Genomic DNA, 14,680 nt, shown 5'->3' on the forward strand with positions numbered 1-14,680 from the left:
TGCTCCAGTCCCCTTGCACATGTGGGTGCTGATGCTGACTATCACGTATCTGGCCACTGAGTCATCAACTCCTGCTCTTTCTCCACCCCGAGGTTTACAGCTCCAGCATCCCATCGGGTACCTAACTCAACCCACTCTCCCAGAAGAGCTGCGGCTGCTCCAGGAGATTTGCACTGTGGGCAGAAAAGCAGCTCTCTGCCACGGCAGGAGGGAAAAGGCAGACAATCGTCAGCAAAACAAAATGCTTTCATGCCACAAAAGTTCCTGAACTTCTTCCAAACCAAGTCGGTGTTGAAGGGATGTTCATGATATAAAGGAGAATATTCTCCCCAATCCTTTTCTACTCATTTCGTTAATGTTGCAGGCCATGTTTGCTGTTCACAAATTCCCAAGCAATTTATTCCAGCTATTTTCCTCCAACAGCTGCATGACTAGAGAGAAATTCTCTTCCTAGCAGAGGCAGAAGAAAAGGATATTTGTCTTATTATGTCCGCGCAAAGCTTATCTGCTGTTCAGAATTATATTTACAGAGCACAATAAAGACAAAGCCAAGTGCACTAATTGCTGTTGTTCAGGTGGAATATTTTCTGCCCACTCTGAGCCCTGCATCAGTGGGGCTTTATGCTTTATCTAGAATGAGTGAACCACATAGAAGGCTTTTACGATTTACCCATCACTGCTACTTCATTACCACTATATTTTCTGAAGGAAGGCAGAAAAACCTCAATGATTTCTTGCATGTTGTTCTGTTTTTCAAACAAATTGCTGATTTTTTTAAAGCCCATTACAAATCACAAACAAATACATCACCATTTAAATCAACCTCGCTCAGAAAACACAGATGGAGGCTCCTTCAGAGGACAGGGGAAACTCCTGATAATCAGGTGTTTTACATCCTCGATATGGTGGGCTTCAGACATCACTTTTCTGGGCTCTCAAGGGATGAGCACAAGGTAGTAAGCAACCCCCCCCCCAGCAGAGAAGACTTCTAGCCCCAAAATCTCTGTATTTTCTGCCTTACCAAGACCATGGATCCTCATCTTATTTCTGCTCCAGCTTGTTTAACTAGAGAGCATTCCAGTGACCCTGTGGTCATGCAGCAGAGCCCAGGTCGGACACACAGTTCCCCAGCACCGATGTTTTAAAGCATCCCCCAGAAGGGCAGCACCAGCATGGAGTGGGAATTAATTTGCCTGTAAAGAGGTTTGTCTGGTAACACCCTTCCCCCCTTTCCTTGGGAAGGGGTAAAACAACCCAAATGCAGCAGCTGTAGATCCTTTGATGTCCCCAGAGCTCCCTGTCCATGCCCTTTTCCCCACCCACCTCCTTAAAATTAACTCAGCCCAAAATGTGCTTGGCTCTGCCTGGGTTTAGAGACATTTTATGCCTTTTGCAAACCCACCCTCAGTAGTTAACTGGGTGCATAGAATGAATACGTGTCCAACACTTTCTATTCCTGCAGCAGTATTAAAGACTTCTGCAGCCAGGAAAGTTGGCAAATGGATCCCTCTTAAAATAGTCAGCCCTTTTCCTAATGTAATCTCTTGTCATTCTTGTTAGATAGCAGAGCTCCAAGTATTTAAACAAAGTCTTGGCTTACTGTGCCGATGCCCTGCTCCTACCAGGTCAGCTGGGGAGGTTCACTATAATGATGAATTTAATCCCAGCCAAACATCAGGCTGTGATGGCTTAATAAAGAGCATTGGCAGCCTTGGGGCATAAACCCCCTGGTCCCAGCAGGTCTAGGGAGAGGGTAAGGGCAAGGGCAAGGGCCTTCATCTTATGTACCTGCAGACCTTTTGGGCCTCCAAGAGAAAGGATGGTGAAGAGCTGCTTAACAAACCCCAAGTGTTGTAGCCACCTTCTTCGGTGCTGGTCAGGGTGTAACGTGGTTGTGACACTTCACTGCCTGACTTTCCTTCCTTGCACTTCCCCACCCATCCCAGAGGGGCTGGGCAGCAGCTATTGATTATAGATACAAACTTTCCAGGCACAGGGGCATTTCCTTGCTTGCAGGGGCTGCTGAGGTCCCTCTGAGGAAGTAAGAGCAGAGGGAGCCCAAGGGCTGGACTCTGCCGCAGCCCCGGGAGGAGCAGGGTTCTCCAGGCTGCACACAAAACCCTCAGTAGCTGGGGCCAGGTCTCGGGCCGAGCCGCATCCTGCACAGGAGCAGCAGATGGCTCCGCTGTGCTGGGTCCGGCTGGACTGGAATTGGTTTTCCCCTACAGCAGCCCTCACGGTGCTGTGGTTTATGCTGGGAGCTGGCGGGTGTTGGCAGCACCCTGGTGTGGTGGCTGCTGCTGGGCAGGGCTTACACAGCACCAAGGCTCCTTCCGACATTCCCCCCAGTGGGACGGGGTGGGCAAGATCTCAGGAGGGGACACAGCCAGGACAGCTGACCCCAACTGACCCAAGGGATATTCCAGACCATGTGACATCTGCTCCAGTATAAAGCTGGGAGAAAGGAGGAAAGGGGAGGCACCCTTGGTCCTCCGAGGCAACCACTCTGAGTACTTGAGCTCTGCTCCCTGAGAAGGCCCGACATCGCCTCTTCATGGGAAGCAGAGAATTAATCTGTCTTCTTTTTTATGCTTCCGCGTGCAGACCTTTGCTTCACTTTGCTTATATTAAAACTGGGGGTTTTTTACCCACATGGGTTAGTCTGTCTTATTTTCTTTCCCCTCTTTGCCCTGTTGAGAAAACAAGGGGAAAGGAGGGGAAGTGATAGAGCAACTTGGTGGGTACCTGGCATTTAGCCAAGGTCAAACCACCAGAACCACACGCTCCTCTCCACGGGACTGGGGCTTTGGCTTCTCTTGGTCCCCAGCACTGCCACCTTCCACGGCCCACAGGTACATCCAGGGAGACTCATCCCCTGTGTCACCCACCCAGTGTCACCATCAAAGTGGGAAGCCCAGCAGTTGCTTAACAGTAGTCGGGTGCTGGGTCCTCTTCAATGACTCTCACATTGGTTAAACAGAAATTAAAAGGCAGAGTCGAGCAGGAAAACTCAGGCTTGAGGCTGACCTTGTTCAACCTTCCCACCCCAATTGAAACAGCAGCATCACACCTCTGCTTGCAGGAAACCTGAAGCAGTATTTACTTTTTCTGGGCATTTAGTCCATTAGTGCTAATGCCCGGGGAACAGACAGGCAGGGGCTGAGCCCAGCTTCCCCTGGCATTAACACCTCTCCCCTCGCCTGCTTCTTCACTCCCACCCTGTCTGCAGACTTTAAACCTGAACCTCAGCCTGGTGCGAGGCTCTCATAGCCAGCAGCCAGGACATCAAGGACTCTCCCTGCCAACAGTGATAGCGCCCGTAGCTTTTCATCCTGCCCTGTAGCACTAGAAAGGAAATTAAAAGGGTGATAAGGGAGCTCTTTCAGCAGACGAGGGAATATTCTGTGCTATCAGTGAGATAAACTAATATTTCTTCCAGCTCTGGCAAAGGCTGAGGAATGAGACATGGGGTAAAATTGTACATTTATAGAGATTTTATAACTCTTACCTGCCAATCCTAGGCTGTGGGATAACCATCGCCCTCGCCCACATTTCCTCAGTGAGGGAGGTCAGGGCTGTGGGACAAAGGAAGAGACAGACTCTATAAAGAGGAGAAGCTGGATCAGCTCCAGTATTTCAGGATAGGTTTATGGCTTTGCTGGGCCAGTTCAGCTGCAGGGAGATGGCTGCTGCCTTTCAGGTGCCTTTCTAACACCCTGGTGCCCCAGCAGCCCCCAGAGGGTGGTGCCAGCACAAGCTCCCCAGCTCCATGACCTGCTCAGTGCACAGAGGGTTTGCACAGGGAAATGCCGCTTGATCCCGTGCAGCAGGATTTGATCCGTCCATGTCTCATCCACTGGCCCCAGAGCAGGTGACTAACCCCTGTACAATGCTTCTCTATAGCTATAGGGGGGCTGATGCCCAGCAGGAGCAGGGTGCAGGAGGGAGGTGAGCATTTAGCTCAGTGCCATGGCCCAGCTCCCCAACAAGGCACCCCGAATGGCCTGGCCCCACCCCCATAGTGAATTAGGGCATCCCCACACGTGCGCTGAGTTGTGAGTGTGATGCTGGACCCCAAAAAAGGGCTGTTGCACCCCAAAAAGGGCTGTTGCACCCTGTCCCGCAGAGATCAGCTCGGTGCAGACCCACTGCACCCCCCCACCTTGGCTTGGGGGTCCCCAGCCTTCACTGGGGGAGGGCCAGTGGGAAGAAGAATGGGAGCAGGGATGTCCCACATATGGAAGGAGAGTAGCATCTCCAGCTCTGTGAAATCAGGGGGTTTGCCCCATTACCCTCCTCCTAACCCTGTGGCAAGGGTGGGATGCTGCAGGATGCACGAGATCCCCCCACAGCTCAGCCCCATGCCCTGCGTGAGCTCAACACCCAAATCCAGCATCCAGCCCTGATCCTGTTCCCCCCCAGTCCGGGGCAGCTGCACAACTGTGGGGACATCGCAAAGCATTTCAAGGAGAATGCCAAAATCCCCAGGAAAAGGCAGATGAATGACTGAAAGTTTCTTTGCATTTTCAGCAGAGTTGAGGGGAAGCTCCCAGCCCCACACAGGGTGGCTGTGAGGCCCCGTGCCTGGCTTGGCGGTGGGTGACAAGGGAAAGGAATCCTCCCGTGCCGGTAACTGCCATGAGCAAAGTGACTACCAGCTGCTTGAGAGCAAAGCCCTGAGCAGATGCTCTTGCTGCATTAAAAGAAAAGAAAGCTCTCTCTTAAACAAAAGCAAAACCAGAGCTACAGACACCTCCTCGGGCAGCCCAGGGTGTGCACAGTGAAGTCTGAGCACCAGCGGTTCAGAAGGAGCCATCAGTTGGTGACAGAGCGGCGTAGCTTCAGGGAAAATATTAACATTAAAATTGTTGCATCCTTTGAATGGAACATCTCAACAAACCACTGCCCCCAATCAAGCGGAGTCAGCAGAGTGGCTGAGGAGGCTTTGCCTCTGTACCCCGACCCCTTTCTCCTCCTGCATCCCTGGAGCAGCTGCCGAGCAGGGCCCGCTGGCGTTGCAGAAATGCCTGTTAAAATGGACAGCCCCTCTCCAGCTCATCCTTACCTGTGGAAATGTGGTGGGGCATTAAATGTGCATATTTAATTTGCAGTTATTTGCACAGGAAAGCAAAGACATCACTTGATAGCTCTGGGGATTATTTGTGTCTATGTGCAAGCCAGTGGTGTTCAATCGCCACCCATCTCTGCCGGGCTCAAATCCCCTCTGCACCCAAACCAGCACCATGGGACCCCACACCCCACCGAAAACATGTGTGTTTCCCACTCTCAACCTCAGGAAAGTAAACGGTTTTGGGAAAGTTACATTCAGAGATTAGATTTCTCTGGGGGGTTTTCACTTCTTTCCTTCAATTAAAGCGTATTATTTTCATGATAATGATTAATTATACAATACTGGAATGTATTATTATAATTAACATTAGCCTGCAGTTAAATGGCCTCGACATGCGAGGGCATGTGGGTGTCTTCAGGGCTTCTGCTCGCTTTCCCCGACAGCTCTGGCTGTTCCTAACGGGGACCCTTTGCAATTCCAGTGACAAACCCCATTTCTCATCGAACAATCCCACTGGATTTTATTGACCAACTGTCCTTGAGCCATCAGACTTGTGAGTGAGGATGGTGAGGGCATCTCCAGGGCTCTGCAGGTGACAAAGTCTCCTGCCAAGTGGGCGAAAGGTGGGTGAGCGGGTGAGGCCACGGCCGAAGTCCTCCCTGCTTCTCCCATCCCTGGCTGGCATTGGGCCGGGCTTTTCCCACCATTTATGAATATTTTTATGAGCTATTGACTGGCAGTGACTCAGAGTTGCTTATTTTCCTGACGCAGGTTGAGGGCGAGGGTGCGCATGGCTGTGCTTAGTCACGCCGCCTCAGCAGCCCCCACCCGCCTGGCACTCCAGGGGGAACCCCCAGCCCCGCTGCCCTGGGATGTGCGCACCACAGCACCCTCAAACCCAGCCCCGCTCCCCCGTGACCCCACAGCACCCCCAAACCCAGCCCCTGCCCCAGTCAGTGCTGCTGGCCGAGCCAGGAACCTGCAGAGCCCTGCGGTTCCTCCCCGCTGCCTCCTCCCGTGATAGGAAATGTCCCTGGGGTTTGCTCGCAAGTAGAAGATTCTCCCCCTCACCTCTATCCTTGGCCTTTTTAATTTAATTTAATTGTCTCCATGCAGGTGATGGGGAAGCATCACAGGTCCCTCAAAGCCTACATCGAGCTTTGCGCAGAGGTGGGTACCAGCACCACCCACTCCACAGTGAGTCCAGGCTCCCAAATCGTATGCCTTTAACACTGATTCTACAAAATTTAAAACCCAACCCAAACGCTCCCCTCACAATCAGGTTGGGTTTTTTTTTTTTTTCTTTCCTAATTTTCCTTTTAAGCCCAAGGATGAGAGGACTCAGGGCCAGTCTCCTTCATTCCAGCCCCACACAGTGCCATCCCTACCAGCATGGCAGACAAAAAGGCCAAACTCCTTTTAAAGCACTTTTTTTTTCTTTTTTTATTGATTTCATTGAAAACAGAACAAGAAAATGATCAGAGCCAAAAGACTGCTCCTTTAAAACTGTCAAAAACATTAACAGAAAAAAATAATAATAATAAACATGACGGCATTATGAATGTTCTAGAAGAGATGAACAAAAAAAACTGTTACTGCACTAATTACAGTATTTAAAGATATATGCAAAAAAAAAAAAAATTAAGATGACCTGCCCAGCCACCACACAAAAGGTGATGGCGAATTTATTCACACTACAATACTAACAATTTAAAAAAAGTTTTGTTTTTTTTCCTGCATTTTTATACTAAAATCACTTTGTTCTTTTTATACAATTGATAGTTTATATTCACGTGGTGAGCAAAAATCACACCAGAATCAGCACCGTTTTGTTTTGTGGTTTCTTTTTGTTGTCGTTTTGCCTTTTTTTGTTTTTTTGTGTTTTTTTTTTTTTCTTCTTTTTAATGCTAGTCCCCAATGTTTCAGTAATGGTAAAAAATAAATCAGTTTATTGAAACCTCATAGCGTGTAGCTTAAAAATTAATCGAAGGTGCCCAGCGTTGAGAAAAGTGATGGGAACAGACGAGCTGGTGGCATCTGGGATCTTCTCGCCGTGACATGTCCTGTCTGCTGTTCACCCCAGCTGGCAGACGCAAGTTGAGGTTCTCTATAATATATATATCATTCACTTTATTTTTAAAAAAAGAAAAAATGATTTTCTTAAGAAGTTAGTGTCTTGTACAATCCCCTTCAACCTTCCCTCTCTAAAACCGCTAATGCGACGGGGTGAGGGAAATCCTTCCACGGACAAACCGAACACTGAGACAGTAACACGGCCGAGTGGCGCAGACGAGAGCTGGTTTGTAACGGAGAAAGCCCGGGAGCGAGCGGGGTCTTAGGGGAAGCGTCTCTGGTCAGCTCAGGAGAGAGCCAGGGACCAAAGGGATTGTAAGGACTGTGGGTTTCTTCTCATCGGAAGAGAAAAAAAGCCAGTGGATTTGGTAACAAGGAGGGTATTTGTTAGAAATGCCCTCTAGCTCCTAGGGAAAGGCCCCACTGCAACGTCCTGCGAGATGTGGGAGAAATTAATGATGAAAAAAATAAAAACAACCAAAAAAACCAACCAAAAAACCAAACAAACCAACAAAAACCAACCAGCAGAACCTGCCCCGGGGCTGTGCCAAGCAAACTCAAACGCCAGCACCTCCCCCTCCCTCCCCGCTCCCCCCAGCTTTTAAAAAGAAAGTCCCATCAAGTATTCAAAGTTTATTACAAGTGAACTGGAGATGACTTGGCATGAGCGATCCATTCAATTAACAATAGTCGGAGGACGGGCGGCTCTCCCTTGGCTCTGACAACACTTAGCACATTAAGAGACGGAGGCCAGGACAGCTCGCATGGAAAAAAAATGCAACAGCCACCCCTCCACACGCAACTGTGAAAACCAGCAGCTTTCCAGGACCAGGGAGGGGAGAACAACATCACGGAGGTGGGATTTGCTTTTACTTATTCCTCAAGTAACAGTCGGTGGCACAGCCCTAAGTGTCACAAACCCTTGGCTTTCCTTGAGCGGGTGTTTTTTGTTTTTTTGTTTTTTGTTTTTTTCAGATTTTTTTTCTCTTTAAATGGAAATTCAGACAGTATGTGAATCTATAGGGTTAAAACAAGTCAGTCTCTGGGGAGCGAAGCCTCAAAAGGGGCCGGCTGCCGTGGCAGAGCTGGTGTCGGGGAGCCCGTTTTCCTGCGTGTCCTGGGACGAGGTGCTCGCCTGCCGCTGGGCCAGCGCTGAGCTCGAGTGTTTGCACTTGGGTGAACCGCACTGACAGCTGAAATATTTGCCTTTGATGTCCCAGAACCTGTCTCCGTAGTCAAAACTGCAAGAGAGAGACAAGAGATGGGGTCACCTGCAAAGCAGAAGCGCACGGAGCAAGACACCCAGGGTCAGCAACCCTCCGTGCTGCCACACTTCGGGTTTTTGCAAAGCTTCAGGGGGACGGGGAGTGTTTGAGGGGTCCCCAGGGGACTCTGGGGACGTGGCCTGGAGAGCAAAGGGATGGCGTGAAGCAGCTCGGGAGCAGCAGAGCTTTCATCTCTGCACTCCCCCCTTCCCCGAGCGAGGCGGTGGCTCCCACAGGAAGGGCAGCCCCGGGGACAGCACCCACCCGATTTCTTCTCCGGCTTCTATATGCCTCGTGCTGAAGAAGGCGATCCTGGGAAAGCGGAGGTCCTGATGCGACATGAAGACTCGCACCGGGATGAGGTTTGGCTCACAGAGGTGGTTTATAAAGCGGCTGATGTTGCCATAGAAACGGGCATCTATGCAGTACACCTCTCCATCCTAGAAGAGAAACGTTGCATCTTTCATTAGATGAGGTTGGGTTTAGTATTATTACCGCTACTTTTAAATAAAACAAATGACCAAACTATTGGTCATTCCACTAATACTCTATAGAGCTTCAAGAACAACCACCAGTGGGCAGGACACCCCCTGTGGTTTTAAAAGAGCTGAACACACACTACCCTGAAAATACAGCTTTCGGCATGGCACTGTGCCCCCACAAACCCAAAGACCTTATAAAATGCCCCTGACACTGACTGGCACAGCAGCTCACCCCAGCCCTGCTCTGCTAAAGCACCAGTTTGACCAGGGATAATGTTTGATGCAGACACCAAAGCCACTGGATAGGGGAACAGGCATCTGTTCTGTCCTCTAATCGAACACAACAGCTTGGAAACACAAAGCCAGAGCCTCAAGAAAACACGGGTTTCTGCAGATAAAAACAAAAGTGAGAAGACAGAAATCCCCTTTCCAGAGAGCCAAGAGAGCAGTAATATTTTGTTTTTCTTGAAAATAAAAGAACCCCCCTCAGGGATTTTTTATTCCAGCAGAGAATGACTGTGCAAAGCAGAGACTTTAATTACAGAAGCTAATTTCAGTTGCAAAGAGGCCAAAAGCAAAAGGATCCATTAGCAGTGCTCAAACTCCCTTTTGGGCAAGCACCTTGCAATTGTTAATGGATGAGCTGTGCCAGATCACGCCACCCAACTGGTGCAGGAGCCCAGGGAAGATGTCCCAACGACTGGGGGAGGTGTCACCCCACACGGTCCTTATCACATGGTGTTACCAGCTCTAATTTCAATTGTAATTCTCATCACCCCCTCACTTTCATCCATGGAAATGCCATGGCTGGTGAGGACAACATCACCCACTAGCACATCTAGTGACCATCTGGAAGGATCTGAGCTCTCCACCACGCAAGTCAAGATGAACGCATCTTCAAGAAAGGAGCCTGCTGTCTTGACCAACACGGGCAGCGTCCTCACTGCAAAGCTACTGAGGAGGAGAAGTCACAAAGCAAACTGCTTCCCACCTTGCTGCGGTGGTACTGGGAACTAAGAGTCACACAGTGGCAACCAGAGAGGAAAAGGAGAAACTGTGAACCTGCTCCGGGGTGAGATGAGTTTCCCTCTAAAAGAGTGGGAAGGCCCTGGGGTTTCTCAGAAGGGAGGCTGCCCGGTGGAAGCCCTTCTGGCCTGCAGGCAGGCTGGGGTCAGCATGCAGCCCCGACCGCTGCCTCTCCTCACAGCAGGGCCAAGTGTGCGAGCAAGGACTACAGAGCATGAGCCTGCACATGGACAAGGGGCGGCTGAACATGAACAGAAAGCAACCACAGCAGCTAGAACTCAACTCCGTCTGTCCCAGAAATAGCATGGTTTTTTCCATCTCTCTAGTACAGAGACGAGAAAACCATCTCTTTAACCAGTGGAAGCTCAGGGAGCATCTGTTGTGCTATGTCTTCCTCCTGGGAACCCAGCAACGGCAGTGAGTTTTGGCTCTCTGATGTTTGCCCTTTCAGACACGGAATGGGATGTGCCGGCAGGACCTGGCATACGGAGCGACTCACCAGCCTGGAGGGACAACTCAAAGAACAGGGACCACAGAAATGACGACCCAACCACTCTCACTACAGCACAAGCCCATTCAGGCTGCTCCTCCGGACCCCAGGGCTGCCCCTACCAGGGTTGGGGTTCACACCCTTAGTGACTTCCCATCTCTCGGGAGGCCACAAGACCCAGGTGGCTCTGCCCTGCCCTCCTCCGCCCAGCCCGACAGGCTGCTTCTAATGATCACTCCATGACTTGGTGCCTGGTTTTCTACAGATGCTCCACTTCGAAGACACCCCGAAAAAAGATGATGCTTATGCCTGTATTTAGGTCTCCCTCCTTGCTTCACAGAAGGCTTCACAAGAGCCTCAAGGCAGCTGGCCAGGGGCTAACCTAAAGGCAAGGCAAGGCCCAGGTAGGCTTTTGCTCATAAATGCACAAACCTAGCTGAAGTCCCTGCTGCTTTTCAACTTCTTAATTACCGTCTGACCCCACTGTTTTCAGACTGACTACAAGACTCGTTACTTACCTTTTTTCAGTTGTTGAATGTGTGTCACTTTAAAAATAAAAAAGGAAAAAAAATAAAGCAAAGCTCCTTTGTCACCACTAGCTGATGATAGAAAAAAGACTGTTTTACAGCCTTCCTTGGAAGCCACCCCACTCCTCTGAGTCCTCAGCTCACCTTTCTCCTCTTCTCCTTTCCCAAGGGAAGTCTGAAGGGATGGTCTTGCTTAAAAGCTTTATATCACACTTTTCAAAGCAAGATTTCTGCTCTGAGAAAACCCTCCACACAGCAGTGCAGGATAACTACCAGCAGAACAAGCCTCAAGTACTGCCACAGTATCTGATGGATCCCTTTATAAGTGTACATTATTTTTTTCTTTAGTATTCCAGCTCATCTTTTTATGAAAAACTTAGGGAGCTGCCAGTCAACACAGCTGCAAGCGTGCATGTACTCACTTGAGTATCAAAAACTGAACTCAGGATGCCCAAACGGTTTTGACAGAAGAGCATCTTGCATCAAAACTGGTGTGGGCAGCACATATCGCAGTGCCCCAGCACTGCTGGGCTCTGTTACCATTTTAACAAGCCCTAAGCCCTACCTCAACTGCTCTGTATTTTGACTAAAATGCAGCGAGGGTGTAGTTCTGCTCTTTGCAGGCTTTCAGATCATGCCGTACATCAAGATGGAGACAAACATTTTCTTTGTTTTTTTTGCAGAGGCAAGACCTTGGGTTTATCTCATTAGACACCTCCAGATACAGTACCTTGTTGTCAAGGTCGAAGAGGTAGGAGTCTTCTTCACGGACATCTGCCTCGGAATCAGATATCAGCTCACCAACGTACCTGTGGACAAACAGGAAAGGCAGAAATAAGTTGCTCACGCAAGCTTGGGTTTAAACATCTCTTTCTGGGAAACGGGAAAGAAAGGGATAAAGCCTTAGTAGCACAGGTCATCTCAGAGCCAGCCAGACAAACTGAGCTTTGCCAACTTACAACAGCTAAAATCTGGCTCCAAACTCCGTCTTTTCAGGGCTACACTTTCAATATTAAAAATGGAGTCTTACTTTCAACAAAATTCACTTTTTCCTGAGGACTATGCTTCCTTTTGCAAATCTCTTTGTTGGCCAAGATCAACACATTAATCCAATTCTCCTTATGTTCATGGTCAGACTTATGCCCTGGCTCTCCTATACACCACTGCAGTGCTTGTGCTGTTTACATCTGAAAGAAAAATATTTGTCTCTGTCCTTCCTGTATTTTCCAGGGTATTTTGACTGATTAGATAAGCTACCTACATTAAAAAGTTTTGTTTTAAAAGTTTTAGGTCTAACCTAACCTGGCAGGATCCTTGGAAGGATCTAGGCTTCTTTCGCAATCCCCCTCAAAGCAGAGCTGTGATCCCAGTAACAACCACCCTGTTGCAAAAGCAGGTGCAAGGCGGATTACAACCAGGTCCTCCAAGCACTCCAAGCACTGCTTGGCCCGGCTTGCTGAGAAGGACTAAGCACACGTACCACCTTTCTCACCCAGACAGATGCTGGTTTTGATACAAACTCCCTTGTTGCAGGAGTTCTCACTGCACTGGTGTCCCCACATTTGTCTCCCTGTCTCCATCTTAAGAGAGTTTTGGACTGTCAAGGTTCAACATTTCCTGCCCTGCCCTGCTTGCAATCAAAGGGAGAGACACAACAGGAAAGGAACTGAGTCACAGGGAGGATATGACAACAGCACAGTGGATTCTGGTATGTAAGTCTTCCCGCCCTGCAATACAACACTAATTAATTATAAGCAAAGAATTCACAATATGAATAAATATTCTTCACAGCATCAATGGAGACTTCCACGATCAGCAGCCACAATCACATCATTCCTCCGCAGCTCTCAAGGCATTTCTGAAGTGTTAACCAGCCGTACCCATCTCCCCCCGTGGCTCAAGGCAGCATTTAACTCCAGGGCTGGGGAAGAGAAGAGCCACGAAACATTAACGTGGAGAGAACCCCCGCGCTCCGTGACAAGGGATCGCTTGGCTGCAGTTCCCAAATCTGAGTGATCTGGCAAGTTGAGCTGCCAGAGCAGGAGGCTGCCACTGTGTGTGATCTTCCTGTTTGCCCCCACTGCATCTTGTTATTTATTAAGTGCTCCCATAAGGCTGCGGCATTACTGGAAATCACACGCTCGTCGGTGACCTAAAGCAATAGGAAGATGATGGCCAGAAAGGGAGAGAAATTGCTGTAGCATGGCACGGCAGTCAGCAGAAGCTGAGAAAAAGCTGAATAATGCTGCACGGAGAGGCACTCTGCTCAGGGACAGCCACTTCAGGTTTACAACTCAGTGAAACAAGAAAACACAATTAATTAAAAACTGTTGGTTTGTTGTTTCTTTAAAGACTATTCCTGTAACTCAATTCCTTTCCAGCACTGCTTAAAGATACAAATGGTTCCCACACTTCCAGTGTCCAAAGTTATGGAAAGATGTGCAAGAGACATTCCTATCCAAAAAAGAGCAGGAGCATCAGCCTCTTCATTTAAGAACTCCCAAAGTCAAGCCAGCATCTTTCTTCTCAGCATGCTGATGGCAAGTAACTACACTTCAGAGCTTTACACTGCCACTCATCACTGCAAGATCAGAGCACACTCCATGCAAAAATCAAGAGCAACAAGAAGTCTCTAGCACAGGCTCCAGTGTTTTCCACAGCATGGGGGACAGGACACCTGGGGCTTCTCTGGCTGAAGGTGTGGCTAAAATACCTGGTTCGATGCAGATGGTATCTTATTAGAATATCACTGTTTTGTACAGAAACAAAATATCTGAAACCCACGTAATGGACGTGCAGTGAAAGGAAAAGGATCAGATCCTCACAAACCTCTGGTTTCTGCATCCCACTAATTCAGAGCCTCTCCAGCAAAAGCCCTTAACCAGCTGTGCCACTTCCAGAATGAGCAGCTACACTATCTACCAACCAACCACGAACAGAGCAGATTCAGAACAACCCACAGCAATGTCAGGACAGGGTGAGCAACAGCCATTTCTAAGAAGTTTCAAATTTGGAGGTCAGCGAGAAACCTGCACACGAGCACGCTCCTGAGCATCTGCGAGCAGAAGAGCCTAAAAACTCCATGGGAGCCCAGCAGGGCAGGGAGGCTGACACTGCTGCATCCTTCCTCACTAAGCTGATGCTTCCAGGACCATGCTGAAGGTACTGGAGGCCATTAGTTGGAGGCTCTGGAGCAGCTGAAGGGTCTGGGGCAGCTGAAGGGTCTGGGGAATCTTGGTGATGACAGTGGGAGGGCTGGCTGGCCATCGCACTGGTCAAGCCTCACTCCCAGCTGCCAAACTGCTCTGAGCACTGCTAAACGCTCCCTGCAGAAGCTGCTGCGGGCTGCCAGAGGGGCAGCCTGCAAGCAAAAACAGAAAGGAAAAACATTTTTGGAGTGATTACAGAGAGAAGTTGAAAGGTGTCTGAAGTATGGAGCAGCGGGCCGAAAAGCAGTATGTGTGTAAGAAAGGCATTTACACACAGAAAGAGTCAGGACCAGTAGAGTTTTGCAAAATAAAAGTGTTGTGAGAATTACTCCAGATTTGCCCCCCTCTACAGGTATATGTGAAAAATTATGGAACACAAGTCATCCTTACACCAATACAACTATCCTTCCAAAGTAGAGTAATAACCCCTGTACAAAGAGACAACTTGCTCAGGGCTCTAATCCAGACATTTAATGCAAAATGCTCTTCCACAAGAGCCAATCCTTGGAGCTGCTGTGTGCAAGCAGCCCCTGAGTA

At 49.2% G+C, this 14,680-nt stretch overlaps 1 protein-coding gene across 10 annotated transcripts in view; it reads right to left on the reverse strand.

The window, feature by feature from the left end:
* Nucleotides 1-6,832: 6,832 nt before the first annotated feature.
* Nucleotides 6,833-14,680, reverse strand: part of EHMT1 (euchromatic histone lysine methyltransferase 1) — a 121,682-nt gene continuing 113,834 nt past the window's right edge. For 9 of the 10 annotated variants that reach the window (XM_026860764.1, XM_026860767.1, XM_026860768.1 and 6 more), the window contains 3 exons: nucleotides 11,665-11,743; nucleotides 8,674-8,849; nucleotides 8,148-8,385 (listed from right to left, as the gene is read on the reverse strand). In XM_026860764.1, coding sequence (XP_026716565.1) covers nucleotides 8,202-8,385; nucleotides 8,674-8,849; nucleotides 11,665-11,743 — 439 coding nt within the window. In that variant the 3' untranslated portion in view covers nucleotides 8,148-8,201. Of the gene's footprint in view, nucleotides 8,386-8,673; nucleotides 8,850-11,664; nucleotides 11,744-14,680 lie in introns of all 10 variants that reach the window. The other variant, XM_026860763.1, reaches the window with a different exon arrangement.

The sequence above is a fragment of the Athene cunicularia genome (assembly GCF_003259725.1).
Source record: "Athene cunicularia isolate RWA chromosome 17 unlocalized genomic scaffold, athCun1 chr17_part1, whole genome shotgun sequence".
NCBI classification, from domain to species: domain Eukaryota; kingdom Metazoa; phylum Chordata; class Aves; order Strigiformes; family Strigidae; genus Athene; species Athene cunicularia.